Source organism: Hibiscus syriacus, unplaced genomic scaffold (genome assembly GCF_006381635.1).
Source record: "Hibiscus syriacus cultivar Baekdansim isolate YM2019G1 unplaced genomic scaffold, ASM638163v2 tig00110020_pilon, whole genome shotgun sequence".
NCBI lineage: Eukaryota > Viridiplantae > Streptophyta > Magnoliopsida > Malvales > Malvaceae > Hibiscus > Hibiscus syriacus.
This window is the reverse complement of record NW_024062568.1, coordinates 2,806,961-2,822,940: the sequence shown is the minus strand read 5'-3', so window position 1 is coordinate 2,822,940 and position 15,980 is coordinate 2,806,961. Positions and strand designations below refer to the sequence as shown.

General features: G+C 34.8%; 2 protein-coding genes and 1 pseudogene across 3 annotated transcripts; 2 read left to right on the top strand and 1 right to left on the bottom strand.

Annotated features, from left to right (window-relative positions):
• Window positions 1–5,298: 5,298 nt before the first annotated feature.
• On the top strand, window positions 5,299–8,587 carry LOC120213282. Of its 2 annotated transcripts, XM_039211450.1 has the most exons (4): window positions 5,299–5,490; window positions 5,745–7,282; window positions 7,518–7,686; window positions 7,775–8,587. In XM_039211450.1, the coding sequence occupies exons 2-4, from the start codon at window positions 6,965–6,967 to the stop codon at window positions 7,936–7,938; spliced, it is 651 nt and encodes a 216-aa protein (XP_039067381.1). In that variant the 5' UTR covers window positions 5,299–5,490; window positions 5,745–6,964; the 3' UTR covers window positions 7,939–8,587. The 2 variants fall into 2 exon arrangements, with proteins under 2 accessions (XP_039067381.1, XP_039067380.1); XM_039211449.1 differs by lacking the exons at window positions 7,518–7,686; window positions 7,775–8,587 and having other exon boundaries at window positions 5,300–5,490; window positions 5,745–6,950.
• A 511-nt stretch (window positions 8,588–9,098) lies between these two features.
• LOC120213285 lies at window positions 9,099–10,324 on the top strand (annotated as a pseudogene).
• Window positions 10,325–11,055: 731 nt separating this feature from the next.
• On the bottom strand, window positions 11,056–11,712 carry LOC120213422 (dirigent protein 24-like; the record flags this gene model as incomplete). Its single annotated transcript, XM_039211576.1, has 1 exon — window positions 11,056–11,712. A coding segment is annotated over one exon (657 nt), but the record flags the coding sequence as incomplete, so codon positions are not given.
• Window positions 11,713–15,980: the final 4,268 nt, after the last annotated feature.

Sequence of the window (15,980 nt, the reverse complement as noted above, 5' to 3'; positions counted from 1 at the left end):
TATAAATAAAAATTTAATAATGTTAACTATTATTTAAAATTAATGCCAATTTAGTTAAATTTTATCATTTTCTATTATATCACTACAATTATGTATGAATTCGAACACATATTCCACTATAATATTCAACCCCTCCACTATAATAATTAATCTTTATCACCACCGTTTCTTTCTAATTTCATTGCCTATCCAGAGACACATTTAATCAATAATCAAATTTTTAATTAGTATTTCTTATAATATAATAATCATTTTTAGTTTCTAGTTAAACACACTAACTTTATATTGATAAAATAATTCATATTATAAAAAAAGTTACTAATTATATATTTGGAATCATATCACTATGAATACTAAAATTTAGAGGACATTACAAAATGTTTGGTGCTTTATAGTTTTATACAAGTATTAAGTGTAATAGCTAGTGGTGGTGCTTTGTTGGCTACGATGGATTAGAAATCTATGGAAATTTTGATCTGTTTTGAAAGATATGAATGTAACCTGATGTAAGATCAAATTTTGGATAAGATTTTTCTTAGGCACCTTTTTTTTAAAACAATGCATGCTAGTGATCACCTTGTTCAAATTGAAGGCCAATGATCCTCCATTCATCCACATTAGAGATTCTTAAATCTCAATGAGAGACATGATAACGGACACACACGTGATGATTGTAATCTTCTCTTCGTTGTTAACATTTCTATCAACAATATTTTTGTCAGTAGCATCTTCATTAGTAATATCTTCTTTTTCAGTATTTGCATCAGCAATGGTATCAACTCGTTAAAAATCTGATTTTTAAATTACTCTTATTTCATTTTGTATGGGAGATTGTCGTTGAATAGAATTTTCTTTAAAAATATATAAAATTAAGAAATAGTTTCGAAGCTGGAGCATAAAATAATATAAAAATGAAACAGTTTTATAAATTGAAAAGGATTGATAGAATCATAAACTTTTGGAGGTACTTTTGCTATTTTATCTATGCTTGAATGTTGGTCTAATAGGGTTTGAGGAGTTTTTCATAGGGGAGAAATCAGATGACCAAAGAAGCATTTCAAGTTAATTCTTTTCGATTTAAATCTCTCCAATGGATTTCGATGATAAATGAGGATTGATTTAAAATGAGAGAAATTTTTGTTTGAAAAATAGGTATGACTTTTATTTTTACTATTGACAACGACAATCATACTTTTTTCATAATAAATAACATAATGAAATTTCATCAAAAAATATATTTTCACATAAATAATAAAGAACATTATGAACAACAAATGAGAGTTTCATAGAATTTATTTTAAGTTGGTTTTTTATTCAAAAATTTTGAAACGAGAGAAATGAGATTTTTTTTGATTTTTTTTTTACATTTCTATCTTAGTAAAGTGATCTGATGATCCGATCCATATCTATTTAGGATTCGTTTGTTTTGGATGGATAGAGATTATTGTCTTTGTGGGCTCTTCACTTTGGTTTGCTTTCAGTTTGGTCCTTATTTTCGTTTTGCTTTTCTTATGTAAGCATGTGATTTTATTTTATTTTGGTTTAGTCACTTAACCTTTGTAATCATACCTTTATTTCACTTTTAATTTATGTCCCTTTATTTTGTATTTGTTCATTTTATCCATATGTTTCAGTTATACTTAATTTTATGTTCCTTTTAATTTATACCCCATTTATTTTTGGTATTTATTTTCGAGCACTTTAAATTCTATAATTTATTTTTATACTCATTTATTTCATGCCTTTATTTATTCGTTCCCTTTAATTTCAGTCAATTTAATTTAATCCTTTATTTATGCTATTAATTGACTTTCTGTTTTTGGTATTTTGGATATGCTATTTCATATAGCTTGCAGATTAGCCCTTATTTAAAATTGGTGCATATGCTATTTGGAATTCTGCTTTCCTTGCATTTTATTTTAGTCCCTAAATATATTTATAAAATCCAAATTCAATATGATCTGACCCAAAATAAATATATTTATAAAAAATATTAATTGTATTCGATAAAATAAGAATCTATTTGAAGCAATAATATATAGAGACATTATTACAATAATCTCTTAATATATAAGATATACTTACATTATTTTTCGGGTTGGATTAGGTCAGATATTTTTCACCATAAACTCGAACACGACATGATCCGACTCAAAATTATCCTTAAAAAAATTGACCCAAATTCTTTTTAAAAAAAAACAAGATCCAATAAAATTAAATTAAGTCAAAATCAATCGAATTCGGGTCTAGTGCACATCTCTAATTCCACTAACTTAGTGGATTACTAATAATAAATGTGAAAGATAAACACTTAATATATATATATATATATATATATATATATATATATATAAATCACTTCTCAAACGGATATATTCTCATCGCACTATATTTTTTAATGTAATTAAACCTTTTTAGGATAAACTACATTATTAGTCCCTAAACTTTTAGAATATTTTCATTTTGATCATTAAACTTTTAAAACTTTCTATAGAATTATTAAACTATTAATTTACTTTCATTACAGTCATTGTCGTCGGTTATTTTCAAAAGTTCAATGGCTAAAATGTAAACACCCCATAAATTAAGCGACTACCGGTGTAATTTATTTTTTAAAATTGGATATTTATTTATAAGATTGTAAAATAAATAACGTGGAAGTTCGGGATTTGAGCTGAAATTCAGAATCCATGTGCTTAAAATTTAATAAAATTTTACACGTATGTGATCTATTTATTTATAAATTCCCATTACTTCTCTCAAAATAAATTACAATTATTATCTTGCCATTAAGTAAAATATTCATTATTTTATATTTATTATAATTGAATGCTTTTAAGCTAAGGGCACGATCTAATTTAGAAAAAGCAAGTGCTTACGATTAAGTTTGGCAATACAATTTATTTTAAGTCTTTCAAATATCATTATTCATTCAATCGAGTCCTTCCTTCATTTTAGTAATTTGTTTGATTGCGACGAGTAGTTAACGAGTCCAAACGAATTTTTTATAGGTTCTATTTTATCATTCAAATTTTATTTTAAAAAATTAATTCAAATTTATTAAATTTAAGTCTATCAAATATATTTATTCGAGTTAAATTTAAAAATATTTAAATATATCAAATTAAAATTTTATTATTAATTTGACAAAATTTTAAGTTGAAAACTGTTTTCAAAGAAAAACAAGAAAATGTAATATGATAAAGTAGGTTATAAAATTTAATTATTTATCGAATAGACCTAATAGAATTTCAATTAATTATTGTATTATTTAAATTATTTTGAGAATATTTTAGAAATTTTAAGGAATTGTTATAAGTATTATATATATATATATTAAATTTATGGATTTTTAGTATTTTATATTTTATGGATTTTTTTTACATATTTTCAAAAAATTTAAAGATTATTTTGGTTACTATTCATTTGTTTTTCTATTTCACCAATTTATTAATCGGTTTTTGAATATTTAAAATTTAAAATATTAATTCGACTCAAATTTGATAATCGAAATAAAATTAAATTTTTTAATTGAATTGAGTTTTGTTCTCCTTACTATCTAAACATTAAATATCAAATTTAAATATAACACTAAACATATCTAAAATACATGAACTAAGTTTTAAAACGAGTGCACATGTTGCACGATAAATCTAAATTGTACCATATGTGCACTACGTATGCATGAATCAATGGTTAGACTGATAGAATATCATAATTCAAATTATATTAACAGTTTAAAGATTTAGTCTAAACATTTTAAAGTCTAAAAACACTCAGTTTTATGATTTAGTCTTTTAAGTCATAACTTTATCAATTGAGGTTTAAACCGGATTTTGTTTTCCTCCTCAAAATTCATAATTTGAAAAGAGCACATGTTTAATAAAGTGACGTCTTATAGTTTGAGGATCATTTGTATATTTTACCCAATTATCTTTAAAACTTTTTATATTTATAATTAAAGTCTACAAAATGTGTAAAATTGCATTTTAGAGTATTTTGCTAATTTGATTTGTAATTGAATATTCCTAATTAATAAGTTTGACAATTTAATCTCTAATTTGACTATTGATGGATTTTGAAATGTTAGCTTGTTCATTTAATTTTGATTTGATTCCATTTGAATTATAATAAATCAATTTGACATTTTTATTAAATTTTCTGTTACACTGAATTGATACGATAGTTAGTTTTCTCTCATTGATAAGTCGTTTATCTTTTTTTTTTCTTTTTGCTTCTGTTGAACAGCGGTGAAACCAATTCTAATATTGGTTGCCGACAATCGGTATTCTTTATTGTCCTTTTATTTTCTCTTGTTTTTTATTTTCAATAAGTCTGTTTGTATGACACGTTTTCCTCTGCCTTTATGATACGTTTTCTTCTACTTTTTCACACGTTTTTTTGCCGTTGTTTTCATTTATAATTTTCTAAGATTTAGACACTGCCATGACTAATCAAAATGACGCTTATCTGTTATATTGTTGATCTTTTATGTTTTGGATCCTCTGGATTTGGATACCCGTTATGCGTTCGTGGATTATTTTTTACGTCACTCAAGTTTGATTTGTGATTTGTCGGTGGTCTTTTAGTAACTTGATCCCCTTTTGTGGTTCGTTTACCGATGCGATCATATTTGTTTGTATCTATCTTTGTTCGAATTTTATTGGTTAGATTTTAATCTTTCCTTGTATGGTTGTTATGTGATCTTAAGTTGCTAGTTTTGTTTCAATAATTATATGAAATTGTCTTAATTATGTGTTTAATTAAAGATTATGATTGTCTTTATTGTAATGAATGATGTTTATTATTTTGAATAAAATTAGTGATTTCTTTAAAAAAATACATGATACAATTAATTCGAAAAAATAAAACAAAATTTAGGGTTATTTTATAAAATAAATGGAAAAGAAGACCGCTTATTTCGGTGGAGGGAAATATGCCGGGAAAACGACAGTTCATATTCGCGCGTAGCAAACGAAACGACAAAAACAACGGGAAAAACATGTTCTCTACAAAATACAAAAACACCCATGACCCCAACTCAGCGCAACTGCCTTTTTACTTATTTTCACCATTGTTGCTCTTCTTTAAAAGATTATAAATTTTGTTACTTTTCTTCAATTTCTTCACCTCTTTCAATCTTTCATTCCATCTCTTAAACCCCATTTCCCAGAATATTGTTTCTTTATCTATAAACCGACCATTTCTATAAAAAAAAAAAAAAAAGAGAGTCAAATTTGCGTGTGAAATTTGATTATTTATTGTAATATAAAAAAAGTTGTTTGACCTACCAGCTTGTTCTACATGTCGGCTTGTTTGTTTGTTTCGTGAGTTATAAGCAAGACAAAGATGATTTGATCGATTACTTTAAACTTAAATCTCTTTAATTATAATCATTGAACAATCCTGTGGGGGAATTACAAAATCACTCTGAGATTGAACTGATGAAATTGCTTCAGATTCAGAACTTTTCTTAGGAAAGAACAAAGGGTCAGATCTTTCTTTTCCTGAGATTTCTTTTATTTATCGAGGAAAGAGCTGTTCTTTCTTTTTCTTTTTTGATTTTGATTTAGTATTGAAATTTTCTCTCTTTTTCATGAACGATGGGGTTGGTCTTTACCCTTTGGTTTCATGCTATGTTCTAATTATTACTTTGGTAAAGAAAAGTTGTTTCCAATGATTTTGTTTCTTTATCAGATGCTCATATGCCAGCTTCATGAATATCTATGGGTTTCCCTTTGCAGATGGCATTTTTTGCATTCTGGGAATGCTAATGAGGGGAGTAATTGTAGACGAAATGTCAAAGAACTCGGAATTGAAACCGGTTACATCGAGTGTGATTGCGAGATTAATGGGGCTTGATGAACTTCAATCCCAGCCACCTGCCAATGGCAATAAGCAGAAGAAGCTCCAAAGAGTGCTCTCGTAGGATTATCTGCGTAAAGCTGATTCGATTGGTGCTTCGAAGAAGCGGTCATTCAATGAACGTCGATCAGCCTTGTTCGGCGTTGAAGAGGAGGAGTTCAAGGATGATTCTTTTACTGCAAAGGAAAGAGAACGAATGCATCTCAAAGGGTCAGGATTTGTGGATTCTACAAAGGGTTGTTTCGAAAATTGTTTCGAGAAACCGGATTATCGGATCACCGAGCATTCTCAAAGGAGATACGGACATGCTGGTACTTCTATTGGTCCCAGATTTCATCTGGAATCAAACAATGAAAGAAGTCCTCCATCTAGAAAAACTGTCATTTTGAAACCAAAGCCTGGAGAGACCGATACCGAGACCGAGGAGAAATACAAAGGGTTCCTTGGTCAAGGAAAAGGAAATTCACATGTTCAAGTTAAGCAGAGGAAGTTCTCCGAAGGTGTGAATTCGAAGGCCCGTGGATCTGTCCCTTCCTCTGGAACTGACAGGAAAATCACCAGGAAAACAAGGGATGGTCTAAGCGACAGTTCTTTCGAGCCACCAAGATTAGGAGTCAGTCGTGCTCAAGGTCTTACAAAAGAGCCAGAGTTCATGATGAACGAATGGTACAAGCCCTTGTGTTCAGGTTTAGACGGATCATATGGGGCTCAGGAAGCAAAGCAGCAAATCTTGGAAAGATGGAGGATGAATAAAGAATTTCGGCAGAATGGACACGCAATTAGGGATAGGAGCAGAAGCAGAACACTTGGTGAAATGCTTGCATTGCCCGATCATGCTAAACATGCAAACTTTCGTGGTCCTTTTGGCATTAGCAGTAGAGATGGCTGGAAAAACCGGGGATTTGGAGACTTACTAAAGTCGTGATCACAATCGTATTCTACACCTGTTGGAAGTCCTATAACCAAGACTACTCCCAAAGTTTTCCATGTTGATTCGTGTAGGAATACGAGGTCAGTGTTTCCTTGGTCAAGACGGAAAGATTGTCCGAAACAAAGAAACTCAGGATCCTACAACAAGCAGTCTCAATCTACGGTTTCTATGTCATTAAAACATGATATCGTTCACTCTAATTCCGATAACGAAATCACCCCTATGGATGACATCATCCTAGTTGATCAATGGAATGACATCAAGTATAGGAAAGTGTCTACAGAGGATTGTCTGGTACCCGAGTCATCAATGTACTCGGCTGCATCTCAAAGCATCGTCTCTGATATTTTATTTGTGGAAAAAACTCAAGATGCTGCCAAGACTACTGGAAATCGTACCCAGCACCAGATCGAATCAATGGATTGCGCTATGCCGGAGAAAGACCGTGATTCTTCTTTTTGTATCCCTGATGCTTGGAGTCAACAGGTTCAATGTTGTTTAAGTTTCCAACTAATACTAGTATTAATTGCATTTTAGGTATACTAATCAACCTGCATTGCTAAATTTAGTATATAATCTGCATTGATATGGTGGAAGTGCATTACAGTCTTGTGCACTGTACTTGGTGATCGAGACGTCATAATTTTAATTTCTTTTGATTTGGCTTTAATTTTGAGCCATTCATTGTCTCTAAACCATGGATTTCTCTGTAATCTTGCAGGAAGATGTATCAATGAAAATATCCGAAGAGTGCGGCACAGACCTCGACTTTCTTGTGACCTCGGAGACAGCTAATCAGCCCAGTCCGGTTTCAGTTTTGGAAACACCGTTCATAGAAGAGAATTCATTGAGGTCTAAGTGCTTTTCGAGTGTCACCGCTAGCTTAAATGGTTAGTAAAAAAGAAGGATTCATTGACCTCTTGATTTCTTTGCCCCACATTTTATCTGTTGTAACTTTTATGTTCTCATGTCTAACAGACGTGAAGCGGCAACTCGAATTTCTAAAATCGGAGTCAATTGAAGAATACTGGGAAGGAACAGGGATGGTTGTATCGAGTGACAATGAAAATGATGTAGTAGAAGAGCCTTTGAAGTATGAAAATGAATATCCAACCAAGTTGTTTGGAGCTGCTGAGAGTTGAGATTTCTCCTATTTGGTTGACGCCTTAACCGAGGCAGGTTTTCATAGTAGAAACCCGGATATACTCTTTAACAGATGGCCCTCTCTGGAAACTCCAATAAGCCTGTCGGTTTTTGAGACACTAGAGAAGAAATACGGTGAATAGATATCTTGGAAGAGGTCGACGAGGAGGATACTTTTCGACCGCATAAATTCGAGTCTAATGGAAATTCTGCAGCCATGGTTAGGATATCCCACGTGGGCAAAACCGGTCGCAAGAAGGCTTAGCTTTCCGCACAACTCAAAAGAAATCGAGGAAGAGCTGTACAAGTTGTTGGTTAGCCAAGAAAACGAAGCCGAAAATGAAGTAAAGAAGGACTCAGCAGAGAAAGTTTTCGGAAAAGACGATGGATGGTTATCCTTAGGATACGATATTGAAGAAATCGTTACAGAAATAGAGAATTCATTGATTGATGAACTAGCAGCAGAGATTGTTAGCCTATAGAGTTTTTTTTTTTCTTTTAAAAGATGGTTTTCCCCTCATGGTTTTGGCACATTTTTACGTGCATCATCAAAACCAAAAACGAGTCGTTTTTTTCTTCTGATTTTTCTCATTCGAATCTCGCATTAGCATGTCAAAGAGGAAGTGAGAAAGATATGCAGGAAAAAATTTTGGTAAGTGAGAGAGATATGCAGGAAAAATTTTTGGTTTATTCTTTGCATTGGTGTGAAAACTCAAGATGTATGCATTCATATGTTGGGATTACGGCAAAAACGCTAGTTTTTGCCATGCCTATTATTGTATGTTTGTTCCACAAGGAAAAGAAATGAAAAAAGAAGGCAGATTCCATGTATTTTCTTGCTCTTTCCTGTTCTTATCACCTTCCAGATTATGATATGATCAATTTGCTGTAAATTTCTTTGGGGGCAGCCATTGATGACTGTGTAGAACTCTGCAAGAAAAGAATCATATTCTGCAATTTGTTACATGTAAATGAATAGGGATGTAATATGGTTGACTACTTTTTATTGCAGGTAAAAGCCTTTTTGGTAAGAAAATCCATATGTATATATATACACAACAACTCCATTTCTAGAGCTATATATATATACATACACTTGCATATCTTTCAATTCGTTTAGGAAAAAATACTGAAGCAAATCTTTCTGAACTTTACAGCTATGGAAACATACAAGCTCATTTCTGTACTTCTTTCACAATTTCATTCTCCACTTCAGCAAGAATGCTCGATGAGCAGTCCTCTCGGATTTGTCGTTGAATCCGGTTGTGGCACCTGTTTCTAATTTACCACAATTGACCACCACCCCAGCAGGCACACAGCCTAATCCTAGTGTGGCTGCAATCACTGGTCCCATTCCCACTGGAGGCAATGTTGCCAACCCTGTGCTTGACCCTGACCACACTCTGACCTTCTTCATGCACGACATCCTCGGAGGGTCGAACCCGTCTCCTCTAGTGGTCACCGGTGCGGTCAGCAACCCGGCACTCAATGGTCAACTTCCATTTGCCTAACCAAATGGTGCAAACCTCCCAGTGAACAATGGAATTAGCCAAAACAGTGGCAATACTGGTCTGCTAAACAACAATAACGTTCCGTTGCTTTCCGGCCTCGGTGGGAACACTCAAGCGATGCTGCAAAATGCCGGCAGCAACAACAATGGGGGATTCCCGACCTTTGTTGGTGGCCAACTTCCTTCAGGTTCTGCACTCCAAAAGCTCATGTTCGGGACCATGACCGTCATCGACGACGAGCTGACAATTGGACATGAGCTAGGCTCAGGGTTTGTTGGCAAGGCATAAGGGTTCTATGTGGCTAGTTCGGTCGATGGAACCAGTCAAACGATGGCATTTACCGCCATGTTCCAGAGTGGACGCTATGCCGACACCATGGTTTCAAATCGCGATCGCGGTCGCGTTTTCGGTCATTTCGAGTTTACCGTGATTGTGGCCGTCGCGGGCGCTATTGCGGCCGTTGCAGGCACTATTGAGCTCTATTACGGGTGTAGCGGGTAACTCGGACGACGGCGAAACCGCTATTTCACGAGCGCTATCACGTTTTCGGACCGTGATTTAAAATCCTGGCTGACACACTTAGCTTCTTCGGGTTTCATCGGACCGGCGTATCGGAGTCACGTTTGTCTATCATGGGCGGTACCGGGAAATATGTCAATGCTAGAGGTTTCGCCATTGTGAAGACTTTACCGGCGAGTAATCATCAGCAGGAGACCGATGGCTTTGAGACCGTGCTAGAGTTCACTGTTTATGTTACATATTAGATGAAGGTTCCTATTATTTGGTGTGATTTAAATATTTGGAAAATTGTACTGTTATGAATCTGAAAAACAATGAGAAATCTACAATTGGTTTGTCTTATATTTAGAAAATTCAGAGAAAAAACTTGGAATGAACTTATTTCTTCAATGTTATTCTTGATTATACAGAATCTACTCGTCGATTACTGAAATTTTAGAAATTATAAAATAATTATTAATTTTTTAAAACAATTACAAAATAATCATTAAATTATTATAAAATAAACATTAAACTTATCAAAAATTATTATTATTAATTATTTTGTAACAATTTAATAAATTTAATGACCATTTTATAACCCTAAAACTTTAATGATAAAAAATCATTTCAGCATAATTTAATAACAGTTTATATATTTTACTCATCTAATCCATTCAAGAACTAATACGTTTATCATAAAATAATGTTTTAAAATCTAAAAAATATAAAACTTTTAAAATAAAAAATAGTAGTTTATTTATAACATTGGAGGATGGTGATTGTAATTGTGTTTAACAGTTCATTCCTTCTGAATTAGATAAACAATCACAATTAGTTATTTTTGAAACGAGGTCAGAGTCAAAGTTTGAGTTCTATGATTTGAACATGAGAGAATACGAAAAATACAGAGAAAAATCAATTATCTGAGGTCTCTTATTAGTTTAATATCATACGTCTTATTTAATCGGTGAAAATAATAATTTTATCATTAAAGAAAAAAAAGGACATCAGATTGAACTATCACAATTTCACAAATAACAACCAAATAAAAAACATTAGAGATTCTTATAAAATTTTCAGTATCAAATGCTTCACACATAATCATCACTCGGTGAGGTAAACATTGAAATGCAACATCGTATCCGCACCATCGGTTATGTACTGATCCTCCTGGTGAAGAAGGGTCTCGATCGAGGCGTACCCTTTGGCGTGCTCGTACTTCCCGATTCCACCGACCACCACGATCTGCGATTCGGGCGACACGGTCCAATGAACACCGAAGAAACTAATGGTGTCCTCGACTTCTTGTTCACCTCCATGCAACACAACTGTCAAGGCAATGGTTTGGCTGTTACCATCCAAGGAGCTAGCCAAATAGAATCCTTGTGCTCTGCCTAGCACAGCTGACCCTAACTCATGTGCTTCGGTTAATTCATCGTCGATGACGGTTATGGTCCCAAACATGAGCCTTTGAAGAGTTTCGGGTGGGAGCTGTCCGGTAGTGATGAAAGGTTGGTTGCCGGAGTTGAGAACGTTGTCGTTGTTGCCCGTGTTTTGTAGGACGCCGTTGGTTTGGGCACCGGTTAGGCCTGTTAGGAAGGGCACATCGTTGCGGTTAATAAGGTTGTTAAAGCTTTGGATGTCGTTGATGTTGTCGCCTGTTAGAAGCGGAGCGGCACCAACGACCGGGAAAATGTCATTTTTGGTCTTGGAGAATGGTATGCCATTGATTTCTGAGTTGGCAATCACACCGGTCACATTTGTTTAATGTTTATGACAAATGATACGGAAAGACTTGGTTTATGAATAAAAATGCAGATGGGGTTGTTGTGTAACCTATATGATCATGCAATAATTTCAATGTCCAGGGTTCTTGAAGAGAAAGTCATGTTGGGGAAAACGAGTTATTTCCCACACGAACGTAGTTTTAAAATTGACCTAAAATGTCAAGATTAAAACCACCAAAGGTTGCACAGCGGATAAACCTGTCAAACTATTGAATATTGAAACACAATGGAAAAGAACCGAATAAAAACAATAAAGGAGAGAACACACCAAATTTACGAGGTTCGACGAGAATATCGTCTACTCCTCGGGCACCACACCGGGATGATAACTTCACTATATCGCCAATATTACAACAAATGAAATTCTTTAGAATTCCCAAAGTGAGAGAATGAAGAATACAAGAGGAAGAGAGAACTTGTTTTTGGGATGATTTCTAATGGAAATACTTAGGCCTATTTATAGTTAAGTTTCAAGAACAATATGTTCAAAGTTTGGCCACCTACCAAAGAATTTTCCAATGTGTACAAGTTAGCCACCAAATATGAAATTCACATGTTCAAAGTTTGGCCACCAACCAAGATGAAATTTCCAATAAGTTGGCCACCAACCAAGATGAAATTTCCAACTTGTCAACTTAATTTCTAGAAAAATCTAACAAATCTCCACATTGGCTTGAAATTACCAAGCCTACTCAACTTCTTCAACTCCCCAAATTTGTAGTGCCTTTAATTGCGCTCACAAGCGCCACACACTCGAAGGTGTTTATACTTTCAGGATGTTAATCAAGTTCAAACAATGATTGAACTTGATTACTATTACCACCTTGGTCATCAATTCTGCAGGATTTTCTGATGTCGCAATTTTCTGAAGTAGAATCTTTCCTTCTTCAAAGATCTCTCGCACAAAGTGATACCTTACGTCGATATGCTTAGTCCTTGAATGGTAGACTTGATTTTTCGCTAAGTGAATAGCGCTCTGACTGTCACAATAGAGACTAATGTGACTTTGAACAACTCCCAAGTCTTCCATCAACCCGTTAAGCCAAATTGCTTCCTTTACAGCCTCTGAAACTGCCATGTATTCTTCCTCTGTAGTAGAAAAGGTCACCGTAGATTGCAATGTAGACTTCCAACTTACTGGGGCTTTATCAAGAGTAAAAAAATACCCAATATTTGATCGACGCTTATCCAAATCACCAACATAATCGGAATCAGCATATCCAACCACACACTGACCAAGTGTTTCATCCTGTTCAAAAACTAAACCAATATCCACGGTTTGTTGGAGATACCGTAGAATCCATTTCACAGCTTGCCAATATGCTTATCTAGGATCATGCATGTACCTGCTCACAACTCCAACTGCTTGTGAAATGTCAGGACGCGTACACACCATTGCATACATCAAGCTCCCAACTGCATTAGCATATGGAACTTTTGTCATATACACTCGTTCTTCGTTAGTTTTAGGAGATAATTGAGAACTAAGTTTCAAATGAGAAGCCAATGGGATACTTACATGTTTGGTATTTTCATTCATGCCAAAACATTGTAATACCTTTCTCAGATCTTGTTTCTGTGTTAAACAAAGCTTCACTCTCTGTCTATCTCTGTTTATCTCCATACCAAGAATCTTATTAGCCTTACCAAGATCTTTCATCTCAAACTCTTGATTCAACTGAGCCTTTAATTTGTTTATCTCCTTTTGACTCTTCGAAGCGATCAACATATCGTCAACATACAAGAGAAGATAAATGAAAGATCCATCTTTGAGCTTTTGCAAATACACACAATGATCATATTTGCTTCTAGTATACTTTTGCCTCCTCATAAAGCTATCAAATCGCTTGTACCACTGCCTCGGAGATTGCTTCAATCCATATAGAGATTTGTTCAGCTTACAAACCCATTTCTCACAACCACCATATTTGTATCCTTCTGGCTGAGTCATATAGATCTCCTATTCTAAATCACCGTGCAAGAAAGCCGTATTTACATCAAGTTGAGCTAGCTCCAAATTCAACTGTGCTACCAAGGCCAACAATATTTTAATGGAGGAATGCTTCACAACAGGGGAAAATACTTCATTGTAGTTGATTCCCTCCTTTTGTGCGTAGCCTTTAGCTACCAACCGTGCCTTGTAGCGAACATATTTCTTGCTATGAGATCCATCTTTCTTGCTATGAGATTGTATTTCTTCATCCATGACACTTTTCCACTTATCACTTTCCAAGCTTTGTATTGCTTCTTGGTAAATAATAGGGATGTCATCATCAACAACTGGAAGAGCATAGGCCACCATATCAACAAATCGAGCAGGTCTACGAATTTCTCTCATTGGCCTTGTAACTGCAAGTGGTTCTGGTATCTCCAATGGTTCTTGGGTTTGAACCTCTTCATCTTCTGATTCTTCTATTGGAGTTGAATAATCAACTGCATCAACTTCTGGGATCATCATCTGCTGAAACTTCACCTGTTTTGGAGTATGCTCCACCGCTGCGGAGTACTACTTGTCTGGACAGCTTCACTTGTTACCTTCTTTACTAGGGCAGATTCATCAAAGGTAACATCTCTGCTACAAATTATCTTCTTGGTGGCTAAACACCAAAGGCGAAATCCCTTCACTACATGAGTGATTCCCATAAAGAGAGCCTTATTTGCTCTCGGATCAAGCTTGGATTCCTTCACACGATAATAAGCAGTGGATCCAAATACAAGTAAGGAATCATAATTAGTAGCAGGTTTTCCAGACCATACCTCCAATAGTGTTTTTCCTCCTATCGCTGATGACGGCAGACGATTAATGAGATGGCCAGCATATGTCATAGCCTCAGCCCAAAATGTCTTGCCTAACCCAGCATTAGACAACATACATCAAACTTTCTCTAATAGTGTTTGATTCATACGCTCTGCCACCCCATTCTGTTGTGGTGTAGGTCTAACAGTGAAGTGTCGAACAATATCATACTCATGATAAACGTCAAAGAATGAGTCACTTTTATATTCCCCTCCACTGTCCGTCCTAAGACGTTTGATCTTTCTACCAGTCTGGTTCTCGATCATATTTTTCCATTTCAGTAAAATTTGAAGCACTTCATCTTTAGACTCCATCGGATACACCCAAACTCTTCTGGAAAAGTCATCTACAAAAGTTACAAAGTAATGGTTTCCTCCCAAAGACGATGTATTTGAAGGACCCCATACATCCGAGTGAATATAATCTACAATACCTTTTGTATTATGTATAGTGGTGTCAAACTTCACTCTCTTCTGCTTTCCCATAACACAATGCTCGCAAAAGTTCAATTTGCAAGCCTTTGCACCTTTCAACAATCTTTTCTTTGCTAGAATTTGCAAGGATTTCTCTCCAGCATGTCCCAACCGCATATGCCACAACTGGGTTGCATCCAAATCATCACCTCCGGAAGCTGCTGCAACTGCTCCAATAATTGTACTACCTTGGTAGTAATACAAATTATTTTTCCTGATGCCCTTCATCATCACAAGTGCGCCATATGTGACTTTTAAAACTCCATCTCTCATAGTGACTACTGAGCCTTTGGATTCCAAGGCTCTCAACGAGATAAGATTTTTCTTCAAACTAGGCACGTATCGGACATCCGTCATAACTCTGGTTGATCCATCTTGATTCTTCAATCGAATTGAACTTATCCCAACAGTTTTACAGGCATTGTCATTGCCCATATAAACAACTCATGCATTTAGTTCCACTAAATCGGAGAACCACTCCCGATTAGGGGACATATGATAGGTGCAACCCGAATCTAATATCCACTCATCAGAATGAAATGTTGATGATGAAGCAACCAATGATATGTCAGAGTCATGTGCATCATGCTTTGCAACACATGCATCTGGAGCAACTTTTCCTTTATTCTTCAGCTTCGGACAATCTTTCTTACAATGGCCTTTCTCATGACAAAAGACACATTCATCTTTTCCAGTTTGGACTTCGACTTTGATCTCCCTCTCCACTTTGGTTTATGACTTTTCGAGCGACCTCTTGCCACCATGGCCTCCGCTGCTTCGTACTTGCTCTCCTTCTTGGTTTTCTTCCTGAGTTCATAACTATACAAAGCAACAGTTACATCTTTAAGGGTAACATTATCCTTACCATGAAGTAACGTTGTCTCAATGTGCTCAAATTCATCTGAAAGAGATGACAACAACATCAAATCTAAATCTTCATCTTTGAAGGATTCATCCATGCCCAATAAGTCT

Bases quoted from the DNA above. Each gene is read 5' to 3' on its own strand.
- LOC120213282 (XM_039211449.1), top strand. From the start codon at position 6,062: ATGCATCTCAAAGGGTCAGGATTTGTGGATTCTACAAAGGGTTGTTTC.